This window comes from Myotis lucifugus, unplaced genomic scaffold, assembly GCF_000147115.1.
Source record: "Myotis lucifugus unplaced genomic scaffold, Myoluc2.0 scaffold_99, whole genome shotgun sequence".
Classification (NCBI taxonomy): Eukaryota; Metazoa; Chordata; class Mammalia; order Chiroptera; family Vespertilionidae; genus Myotis; species Myotis lucifugus.
Genome location: NW_005871147.1, coordinates 4188317 through 4200686, shown reverse-complemented (window position 1 = coordinate 4200686; position 12370 = coordinate 4188317). Strand labels below are relative to the sequence as shown.

Here is a 12370-nt window from a genome sequence, read left to right as displayed (position 1 = left end):
CCTTTTCAATGCTAGTCTTGCATCTTCTTCTCTCTCCTCAAACCTCTAACACCTTCTTCTCCCATCCTCACTCTTAGCTGATGACCTTGCTGTCCAATTTACTGAAAAAAGAAGCAATTTGAAGACAGCTTCCACAAGCTCCCACATAATCTGCATCTGTGCCCTTACTCTCCATTGTCTCTCTGAACTTTGGGAGAATGGTCCCTGCCTCCTCTTGTTCACTTGATCCTTTCTCTTCTTGCCAACTTAAAGATGTAGGTCAACACTTCTCCTCCCAACCCCTTCTCCGCCCACCCCACCCCCCTCATTTTCCCCCTCTTTACTGGGTCTACCCCTTTAGCATACAAATACTTACCTTGAACCTGCTAGGCACACTCATGCCTCAGCACTTTTGCACTTGTGGTTCCTTCTGCTTAAAATGTTTCCCCTCCCTCCCCCAATATCCTCATGTCTCATTTCTTCAGTTCTTCAGGTCTTTGCTCAACTGACACTTTCAATGAAGCCTACTTTGGTGATTTTCTGTTTTATTTTTTTCTTAAACACCATTCCCATTAACAGTCTATGTTTTACTTATTTAGGTTGTACGTGTTCTCTCTTACTAGAAGATAATTTCCATAAGGCCAGAAATTTTTATCTGTTTTGTTCGTTCCCGTTTTTCCAGTGCCTATCTTGCACATAATAGGCACTCAGTAAATATATGCTGACTGACATATTAATGACACTCCGTGCTACAAAGTGTTCTCGTCATAAGTCATGCAAAATCAATGGCAGATTCATGTCTCTTCCATATTATGCTCACTGTGTCTGCCTAAATGTAGCTTCTAATTCATTGAGTTAAATGGTGGGCATAATTTCTCAGAGTATTTAAAATGTTTTTCTCTGTTTACTTTTTTTTTGGCTGAGTGACTAATTCACTTAAACACTCTATCATATAACTCTACTTTATATGTGAGTATATATTTGTATGTATAAAAGTAAATCAATTATGAAATGTTAGTATAATTTTTAAAATGTAAATTGGCATTAGGAGTTGTTTATTTAAAAAAGAAAAAGGCTTGAGTTCCGTAGTTACTGATTATTAGCACTGCATAGACTTCTGATTTTAATATTGAATATCCAATATTGTGATTCTTTCAATTATCCCATACCCATTTATATTTTTATGATATTATGGATTTGAGAAAGTGAAACATAGTAATTCACATAATTCTTTAATTTTGTGTTTATGTCTTTAATAGAGGTGTCACTAGAGATCAGAAAGTGACCTTTTAACCCTAGTGAAAATGAAATAAATGGAATACACTTGGCATTGTAGCTATAAGACATCTTGTTTCAAGGACAGACAGTCAGTGACTGGAGAAATAGGCACTTCCATCTTTCAAAGGAGAACTGTCTATGCTAGTAATCTATTAGACAGTAACTCTAAGAAGTGATGTGGCAATTTAAAGCTAGCTTTGGAACAAGCTGCATTATGCATGCTTTGCTGTGTCTTCTGGTTATGTGACAATGGCAGATAATGAGTTAACTATTTGTGCTTCACAGGGATACAAATATTTATATCTGACCCCTCAAGATTATAAGAGAGTCAGTGCTCTCAACTCTGTCCATTGTGAACATGTGGAGGATGAAGGAGAATCCAGGTAGGTATATATGTATCAGAATAATTTGGCCCTGGGTTAAAGGAAGGAGAACATGATTATTTTTTCCTTACTGTCCTGCTATTCATGACCTTGAAGAGCAATGAAGATTGCTTGTTACATATTTAGAGGTTTTAGGTTTGTATTTGAGGTCTACCACTAATTAGCTGAAAAACCTTAATTATATTTATAATATTTATTCATTTTATAAAAGAACATGTAAACAATTATGAATAAAAAATAAAAATCAGCTACAATCCTACCTAGAGACACAATATTTTTAAATGTATTTTTTAATTACAGTTTACATTCAAAATTATTTTTTATTAATTTCAGGCATACAGCATAGTAGTTAAAAAATCATATATCTTACGAAGTGGTCTCCCACTGATATTTTAAGTACCCACCTTGTATTGTACGTAGTTATTACAATATTATTATTATTTTTTTATAAACATTTAATCACCTTTATTTATTTATTTTTTGTTTGTTTGTTTTTGTTAATCCTCACCCGAGGATATTTTTCCATTGATTTTTAGAGAGAATGGAAGAGAGAGGAAAAGACAGAGAGAAACACTGATGTGAGAGAAACACATCAATTGGTTGCCTCTTGCAGGAGCCCTGACTAGGGCCCAGGCCAGGAGGAGCCTGCAACCAAGGTACATGCTCTTGACTAGAATCGAACCCAGGACTCTTTGGTCCACAGGCTGATGCTCTATCCACTGAGCCAAACCGGCCAGGGCTATTACAATATTATTGACTATGTTCCTTATGCTGTACTTTTTTTACATCCTCGTGACTGTTTTGTGACTACCAGTTTGTAGTTCTTAATCCCTACACCTTTTTCACCCAGCTCTCCAACCCCTCTCTCCTCTGGCAATCATCAGTCTACTCTCTATCAACGAGTCTGTTTCTATTTTGTTTGTTCTTTTATTTTGCCGAGAGACACAATTATTAAAGTGCAGTATATTCTTGCTGTCTTTTCTATATATGTATTTTTCCCCTAATAATTGGGCTGTAATAGGAAAACTTTTGTTAATTTGTTCTTTTCACTACAAATTATTTTGGGAAAATTTTTGTATATTAAAAAAATATTTGAGAATATGATATTTTATGGTTTCATAGTATTTCATTGTAATGAATATAATATAAATGAACATTCAGACTATTCCAAACTTTAACTGTTAATCTCCCTGGGCTGAGCATTCTGTTATATAAACTTTTAGGAATATCTCTATTTCCTTTGGGTTAATTTCTGAAAGTGAATTACTGGTTTAAAAATATATCCATTTTAAATATTTTTTGATGATTTCAGATTGCACTCCCACCGGTAGGTTATAATACTATTTGTTTCTCCTCTTTAATTTTTCTCCACCCTTGCCAACATCAATTATTGTTAATTAATAAAATAGCATATAAATAATTTGTCATTTTAACTAGTATTTTTTTTATTACCAATGAAGTTGGTTAAAGCAAGTTGTTTTTCTTTTCTGAGCTTTAGTTTCCTCATCTGTAAGGTGAAGGCCAAGTAAACTAATATATGTAAAGCCCTTAGCACAGCACTGAGCACATACTAAACCAGGGGTCCTCAAACTACGGCCCGCGGGCCACATGCAAATACAAATATTGTATTTGTTCCTGTTTTGTTTTTTTACTTCAAAATAAGATATGTGCAGTGTGCATAGGAATTTGTTCATAGTTTTTTTTTAAACTATAGTCCGGCCCTCCAACGGTTTGAGGGACAGTGAACTGGCCCCCTGTTTAAAAAGTTTGAGGACCCCTGTACTAAACAGTTAAAAACCCTGACTGTTGCTGTTACTGTCTTTAATAGTGGAGGTGGTGTTACCTATCTCACTGGATTGTTGTGAGGATCAAAAATGATATATATGAATGTGTTTTGTTAATTGTATTGCACTATGTAAAGATTTTTATAACACTAGAGGTCTGGTGCATGCACGGGTGGGGTCCCTCTGGGTGGCCTGCAGGGATCGGGCCAAAACCCACAGTCCAACGCCACCTGCAGCTCCTATCTGCCACTCCCGCTCATCCCGGCCCCACTGTGCCTGCCACGGGCTTGTGCCCAATCAGTCCCGATCGGGAGAGGCTCGCGCTGCCACAGCAGTGCTTGCCAGCCATGAGCCCTGTGTCTGGCACCCTCCCAAGGGTAGTGGCCTGTGGGATTGGGCTGAAACTGGCTCTTCGACATCCCCCAAGGGGTCCCAGGTTGCAAGAGGGTGCAGGCCAGGCTGAGGGACTCCACCAGTGCACGGGCCAGGGAGGGACTGCGGGAGTGCTCCAGGGCATGTCTCGCCCATCTCGCTCAGTCCCGATTGGCCAGACCCCAGCAGCAAGCTAACCTACCGGTTGGAGCATCTGCCCCCTGGTGGTCAGTGCACATTATAATGACTGGTCGACCAGTTGACTGTCCCCTGGTTATCAGTGCACGTCATAGCAAGCGGTTGAGCAGCCTTAGCATATAATTAGCATATTATGCTTTGATTGGTTGTTAGGTTCTGCCATTTGGTCTATTTGCATTACACTTTTATTACATAGGACTAGAGGTCCGGTGCACAAAATTCATGCACTAGGGAGAGAGGGCGGTCCCTTAGCTCACCTATGCCCTCTCACAGTCTGGGACCCCTCTGGATGTCCAACTGCCATGGGGAGTGGGCCTAAGTCAGCAGTCAATCATCCCCTGTGCAGTCCGGGACCCCTCACTCCTTACTGCCTGCCTGCTCACTGCTCCTTACCGCTCGGCTTGCTGCTCCTTAGCACTGCTGCAGAGGTGGGAGAGGCTCCTGCCACCGCTGCTGTGCTGCCAGCCATGAGCCTGGCTTCTGGCTGAGCGTCGCTCCCTCTGTGGGAGCGCACTGACCACCAGGGGGCAGCTCCTGCATTGAGCATCTGCCCCCTGGTGGTCAGTGCGCATCATAGCGACTGGTCGTTCTGGTCATTCCGCCATAACAGTCCCTTAGGCTTTTATTATATAGATTAAAATTTGGTACTACTTTAAAGAATGGTAGCCTCAATGATAGAAAACTCAGATCATAGAGCAGAATGTGGGAAATTTTCACTCTTTTTTATGTAATACAATGGAAGAAGAGGGCACTTAACAGATCATGAACACCTGTGAAGTAATGTGCAGTCCTTAGAAGGGAAAAGATCTGCTTTGCAAGGAAAGCTGACTGGGTCCTTTAGTGTTTGTGACTGTATGGCTTGTGAGCCTTATAAAAAGAACACATACTCTCCCTCTTCCCTCTGCCAAATTAATGTGGCTCATTAACTCCTTAAAGAAGATAAGCTTTACCTGTAATGTAACTCTAGAAGCTAGAGTCTAGATACAGAGCCAAAGTAAGAATTGGAGAATTTTTGGGAGAAGCTAAAAATAGAAAGGCAAGGGTGACTGGAAAGCAGAGATGCAAAGTCACAAACCAATAGCAAAGGCAAAGAAAAGGAATTGATGGAGGGCTCGAAGTAAAGAAGGGAGCAGAGAAATATGGGGGCAAAAAAAAAAAGTAGTTTAAGAGCCACTATGGGATACTTATTTATTATTTCAATTTATAAAACTATGCCCAGTGCCAAGCCTTCTGGGTACACATGGAACAATAAATAATATATGCCCATCTCTACTTCTAACTTTGTATTTTTCCTTTCTTTTATTAGTTGCATTCCCCATCTCCCATTTCCCATTATCAGTTATCACTCCTAATCCCCTGCCAAGAAGACAGATGAGTGGTTCCCTCTGGATCCACAGGATGCTTTCTGGACAAGTTGGCCAGCATTTCACTTCTACACACATTCCACCTGCCCCTCCAGAGGCCTGTAGCCAGGAACCTTTGTGCATACACTTGATATTTACAGAGGAGTAGGGATAGGAGTGCATTGTCTTGACTTTCCCCTTCATCCCTGTCTTAGAAAGAGAGAGAATTTTTGACTTTAGAAATTGGACTTATCATTCTCACTACACCTCTGGATTTTCTTGTTCCTATGTAACATTTATCAAAAATTGATGATTTAATGGCTATTGCTTATTGTAGAAATGTGCATTGATTCTGCCTTTAAGAAATCTTTTCTAGAAATTTGTTCTAAAATCTGAGTGCCATCTATGTGGCAAACCCTCCCCTTGTTGCTTTAATTTAACTCGTGTCAACTCTTAGAGGTAGATACTGTTATCCCATTCCCCATTTTATAGAAATTACTGTTATCACCAAAGTCACATTGATGTGTGTGTCAGAGCAGGGATTTAAATCTATCTACTTAGTAATACTTTAAGCAATAAAACAATTAAAAAAATAAATCTATCTACTTAATTCTAGATGTTGCTCTTTATTTTATACCATACTAGAGGCCTGGTGCACAAAATTCATGCACAGGTGTGGTCCCTAGGCCTGGCCGGCAATCGAAGCGTGAGCAGCTGGTGTGGAAAGGCAGGTCCCAGCTGACCTCTGGGCCCTGGGACCCCTGGGTCCCTGTGCGCCCCCCTCCGCCTGAGTCATCAGCCTCTGCCCAGCTCCCTCAGTGACTGGGAGCTGGGCGGTGGCCCCATTCCCGCCGCTGCCGCTCGTCACCATCTGCAGGGCAATCGGTGGGGTGATCGGGCCCCACTTGCACCCACCTTGGCCTGGTGCCGCCTGCTCACCTGGTCCACTATCTTGCCACGGTCCCGCTCTCGTTGGGGCCCATTGGGGCTGGCAGCACCTCCACTGCTGCCCGCTGCCAGGGCCCCATTGCTGATTCCTGCTGTGTTCCACGCCACCCCCTGGTGGTCAGCGCACGTCATAGCAAGCGAATGAACTCCTGATCGAAGGGACAATTTGCATATTAGGCTTTTATTGTATAGGATTGCATCTAGACAAAAGAGGAACCAAGCTACGAAGGAAAGATATATGAATAAAGATTATAGCTTATATATAAGCTTCCAGAATGCTTTCTGTATGCTTTTAGTAGCCTGTTAATGGTGATTATTCTTTTAAAAGATTGTTGCTATTGTGTTAAACCGTCATAATTTGGCATGTCTGTATCCAATAGGTACAAGATAACTGATATTATTGGGAAGGAAGAGGGACTTGGAGCAGAGAACCTTCGAGGTTCTGGAATGATTGCTGGAGAAACCTCATTGGCCTATGATGAGATCATCACCATTAGCCTGGTAAATCTTTTTTATTTTTTATTTTTTATTTTATTTATTTATTTATTTTTTTTTTTTTTTATTTTTCGCTAAAAGTATTACAAAGGGTATTACATAAGTGTCCTTTTTTCCCCCCCGCCCTTGACAAGCCCCTGCCCTCCCTTACCCCCCAGTGTCTTATGTCCATTATAGCCTGGTAAATCTTGCCTGAATGTGAAATTTTTGAAGAGCTGACTGTGTAGCTGGGATTTCTTTTTGCCCCATCCCTGCTGTTCAGTCCAAAATGAGAGCATTTCTTCAAGTTTTTATATCTACAATTTGATTTTAATTGTACATAATCATGGGAAGATAGGATAGTGTAAACAATTGAATTTCTCAGATAAACCTGATATCTACTTTTAGCCTTTAGTTTAATTTATTTCTCTAAATATTCTATCAGAGTTTTAACAGCTTAAATTTCTTCTCCTCTTACTACTTTCTTTGTTCATACCTCTAATATCAATGCCAAGCATTTGTGAAATGGGCAAAAATATGAGACATAAAGGGGCTAATATTTGAATCATTGTATGAGTTCTGTATCTTCTTTTCCTTGACCAGGAAATTTCTATTTTTAATATTGTTATTAACACATTAAGCGCCCAGCTTGTTTTGTCTTCCAGACAGAAAGTATAGTGTCAGTCACCCATGACTGACTGGGCGCTTGACGTGTTAAACTTTATAAAAGCAGTATTTTTTTTTCCTGTTAATGTGAGTTTTACATATCTGTGCCTTAGTTTTTACAACTTAGGAGGGGATATAAATATGTGACTTGTAGATTTTTATTTTTTTTTAAGGTTACATGCCGGGCCATTGGAATTGGGGCTTACCTTGTCCGGCTGGGACAGAGAACCATCCAGGTTGAAAATTCTCACTTAATTCTGACAGGAGCTGGGGCCCTCAACAAAGTAAGTTTCTAGAGGTTGGGAGAAGTATGTGAAGCTGTCTGAAGGTTACTGCAAATTCTTGATTCAGGATCCTGATTGGGAGGATGCCATGCAAGCCATTCCTTCCTCAGTCTGTCTTTTCACCTTTCCTTCCATCTTCCCTAACCATTGCCTTGCTTGCCTGTTCATTCATTCATTCAACAAATATTTTGAGTATCTACTATGTGCTCAGCACTGTTTCAAGCCCTGTGGATATGTTAATGAACAAACTGTATAAAACTCCTGCTCCAAAGAGTTTACATTCTAGTGTTTTTCTAGAAAGAGAATTAATTGAATGCTTCAATTCTGCCCTCCCTCCCTTTTTCTCATCTATGAGTAAGGGAAATGATATCTATGTCCAGACATAGAGCTGTTCTCTGAAACTTCCTCTGAATGTGTTGAGGATATCAAGTTTTAATGTGTTGAGAAATCTGTGAATGTACCTCTCAAAAAGGGCATGTAACATGGTTCCTTGTACATAGACGAAGTACTTGGACAATATTGAATGGAAAGATGGGTGGATGGATGGAAAGATTGCTGGGAAAGAGTGTAACATAGAGGCTTATCTTCCCTTCAAAAGAAAAGTTTGTGCCTTTTCAGTCTAAGCTCATTGGGGCTTTTCCCAAGGGGGATATAAAAAGGTATGGTGAGGTCACTTCTTGTAAGAGTGAAAACTACTACCTAAGAATACCTGAATATACAAAGGACAATGTAATTTGACTTCTTTGCAGGCATAGGAAAATTATTTTCTCTCCAGAGCCTAGGAATATGTAATAGTCTGGGACTGGCTGGCTGACCTTATACAATGCATATAACCTCTCAGCTCCTCAACTTCTTTATCTGTCAAAGGAGGATAATTTACATTTTTAAATAATACTGTGGAGATCAAATGAGAAAACATAAGTACCTAGTACTTGGCATAAAGTGCTGGCCCTCATTACAATTTCAGTTCCCTTTTCCTCTCTCTTACGTAGTTTGGTGGTTGAGCTTGTGGAGTTACACACATGCTAAATTGTATTGGATAATGTATTTACCAGACATGCACTAACTTTTTATCAAGCCTTGACCTTCAGGTAGAAGAGTAGGAATTAAGTGTCTTATCCTATCACTCCCATTTAGAAAATGTTGATAGTTCCATTGGTCCAATTAGCTTTTGTTGATGTCAGAAATGAGGAGAATGGTTTGATGTGATCAGCTTGTTCTTTGCATTCATGTGTCCTTCTCTGGGCTTGCCTTTCTCTCCAAGGAAAGGCAAAGATTGTGAACTGCCAATAGTGAAGGAAATAATTCCAGTGGGAGAAACTGCTAAATGTTCTACATTTTTAAGTTGCTCTTTTGCATATTTTCTTAGGATACAATACTGACGAATGTTGAAGGGAGTTGTTGATTACATTATTTGTGAGACTAGAATTTAAAGAAGACACCTGTATTTCCATAATGTTTCCGTGCCTCAACAAAGAGCTAATTTCTGAAATGTATCTTAATTTCAGTGAGTTTGTTATTTTCTCCCTGATACTATGTTTACACAAAGAATATTACAAAAAGCAAAAGTTTTGTTGGGGTGTTGTTGCTTGTTTTTTGTTTTTATGGCTAAAAACTGGCATGAGTGCCTTTAAGAAAGCTTTAAGGATTTTTTTCTTCAAATCTGGTTAAATTGTTCCAAACAAATTCATTATATTTACCATCTTCTTAGCCTACGGGGCTGCTTGTTAAAGGAGAAGTCCAGTTGCAGGAGAAAAGACAAGTGAAGCTGCAGCTGTAGCTCAACAACAGTGCTCATTTCCAGGAGGACATGATCATTTGTGGCTGAAGGGAATGATCAGTTATAGAGGTTGCCTAATCCTGCTCCTTCCGCATCTCTGTTTTCATGTCAGTGGCCTCTTAAGTATAGGGTCATGTTGCTGGAGGACACACGATTTCATGCAGATTCATTAAAAATGTCCTATCTGCCCCTTTGCCCAGTGATGGCGAACCTTTTGAGCTCGGCGTGTCAGCATTTTGAAAAACCCTAACTTAACTCTGGTGCCGTGTCACATATAGAAATTTTTTTATATTTGCAACCATAGTAAAACAAAGATTTATATTTTTGATATTTATTTTATATATTTATTTTATTTTATATATTGATATTTATATATTTATTTTATATATTTATATAATGCCATTTAACAAAGAAAAATCAACCAAAAAAATGAGTTTGCATGTCACTTCTGACACGTGTGTCATAGGTTCGCCATCACTGCCTTTGCCTGTCAGGCATGAGAAAGGAAACTGTACGGAGCTACATGCTCAGATTGCTTCCTCTGTCTTTGTGTGCACTGGTGACTTTCCACATCTCTGTTTGCCTTTCTTTCTGTAAGAATCTCTCTCACAGACTCTGGGTGTGCAGGTCACTTAAGTACATGTCTCTTCCCGTGTGAGTGCTGGTCTCTCTGTCTCTTTGTGTCTATCTTGCTTCTAGATCCCTCTTTCTCTGTGTGTGCCTCCCTGAGTATCCATGTGTGAGGACGTCTTTGTGTGTGTCTGAAGCACTGTAGAGCCAGCCTCCTTAAGCCTTGACTATTTTGCTCGTAGTATGTGTGTGACTGTGTGAAGTGGAAATGTACGTGGTATATGCAAGCTTTAAGACGGAAAACATTTGACCCCCACCTTTTTGAGTCTTCATCCTTTATGTTAAACATTGGGGTGAAGAAAAAGAAGGGAGGGGGTGCGCAGAGGTTGTAGGGAAAAAATCTGTGTGTGCAAGTGCCGATCCCGTTGACCCCTTTGAAAATTGAAATAATGATAATGCGCGTCTCCTGACTGCATCAAAGTATCAGCACATCAAAAGCCAGGAGGCATGAAATGCAAATGATAAAGTGAAAGCAGATGGATTGTGCATGATCGCCTGATGCCCAATGAATTTTAAAAGGTGCCGGTTTGCAAATGGGGGGGGTACAGATGAGGGGTGGGGGGACTGAAATAAACACGTTATCCCTGCAATTTTTTTGTTCTTGATGCTCACCCCTGACAATATTTTTTCACACTTGAGTGAACACCCACTCCATCTCTCTCTCTCTCTCCCTTTTCCCCTCTCTCTTTCTCTCCCCACCCTCACCAACTCCCCCTGCCCCATCCCCCGCCCCTTACACATCTCAGGTCATGTCGCTGCAGCTCCGGTGGAAATAATAAGATATAAACCACGAGGTTGTTATTTGCATAGAAATAGCATGGAGCCCCAGGCAGCAAGGGAGAAGGACACAGGGATCATTTGTCTAAAATTTTAATGAAAACTTTTGCTGAGGCAGATATTTTTTTAAAACTTTCTTTCTCCCTGCTTTTCTCCCCATCCCCACCCCCCTCAAACCCTATCTCTGATTTGACTTAACATGGTTCAATCTGAAGAGAAAGGGTGAAAGGATTGACAGTCCACATAGCATATTCCCGTAATGCAGCAACATGTCAATTGTTTATTCCTTTAATAGATATGAAGCTGGAGACACACACATTTCCAATTTAATACAGTGCATGTATGTGTCCAGCTTTTATGGCTACATTCCATCTCAGTATACACATGGTTGTGTCCTGTCGTTAGCCAACCTGCTTTAATTAGTTTAGACCTTCCTACCTTTTGCTTCCAAAGACTATTCCTTTTTAAAGGATTTCTTTTTTGTAGCCAACAGGAGTAACCTGCATATAAAGTAAGAATATTCCCATAGTTTCCTGTTCTTTTACTTTCAGTGGTTTTACTTACACGTCTTATTCACGAGCACCAAGTTTTGCCACCGTGTCTTTTGTTCTAAAACCAGAAAGTGCTTCCCACATTTGTATTTTTATCCTTTCCCCTTGTGATCTCTGTGTTTATGTATTCTCTTTTTCTGTCTGTCTTGCTCTTCGTTGCCTGCAGTTATTTGTAAAATGTTACCAAGTTGAGGAGAGAGACAATATCTGGGTTTTCTTGAGTGCTGCAGAAGCAGTTTTGACATTTGTACTACAGGCAGTGGGCTGGTGATTAAAGGCAGTCTGGGTGACTTTATTGGAAACTTAAAATCAAGAACATCTGTCTGGCTCCTTGCTACCTTCTGGGTGGACTAGTGGTGTCAGAGCCATTTATAGGTGAAGGCTAAAACAGTAAGAGGTAAAGTGACTTGTTTCCATTGACAGAAACTAGATCAGCGTCAGAACATGAACTTCACGTCCCCAAGTTTCAATTAAAATGGGCTCAGTCCTTGTGTCCATAAGGCCTGAAACGAGAAGGTAGTCCGGTCATTTTCCTTCTTGTCCAAATGTCATGAGAGTGATGACATAAATAAGAGAAGCTTCTACGGCCTGCTATGCCATGTCACTCAAAGTAGTAGATCATCGGTTCCCAGCTCTACAAACCGTAGGCTGTGAGTGGCAGATTCCTCAAAATGCCTCGCTGAGTGGGTGAGGGCAGATTTGATGGATGTGACAAACTACCCTTCTTGGCCTGGCAGAGGCAGTGACCTATGTGCTTGGGGAACAGGTGATAGACCTGTAAGGGGCTGAGACAATTTGTAGAGTCAGGTGCCACTGGCATTATCCCTGGTTTACAAATGAGGAAAACAGGGCAAAGGTGACTAGCTTAGGATCACTAAGTAAGCTACTTTGGAGAAAATAATATAGCCAAGACTTTTTATCTC

General features: G+C 40.4%; 1 protein-coding gene across 7 annotated transcripts in view; it reads left to right on the top strand.

Moving 5' to 3' along the window:
- The window catches only part of ACACA (acetyl-CoA carboxylase alpha), a 206338-nt gene that overhangs the window by 138932 nt on the left and 55036 nt on the right, over positions 1-12370 (top strand). For all 7 annotated transcript variants that reach the window (XR_002830099.1, XR_002830098.1, XM_023756841.1 and 4 more), the window contains 3 exons: positions 1543-1640; positions 6666-6786; positions 7599-7709. Coding sequence is in view for 5 of the 7 variants with exons in the window: in XM_023756841.1 (XP_023612609.1) it covers positions 1543-1640; positions 6666-6786; positions 7599-7709 (330 nt within the window). In the remaining 2 variants the exon portion in view is untranslated. The remainder of the gene's footprint in view (positions 1-1542; positions 1641-6665; positions 6787-7598; positions 7710-12370) is intronic.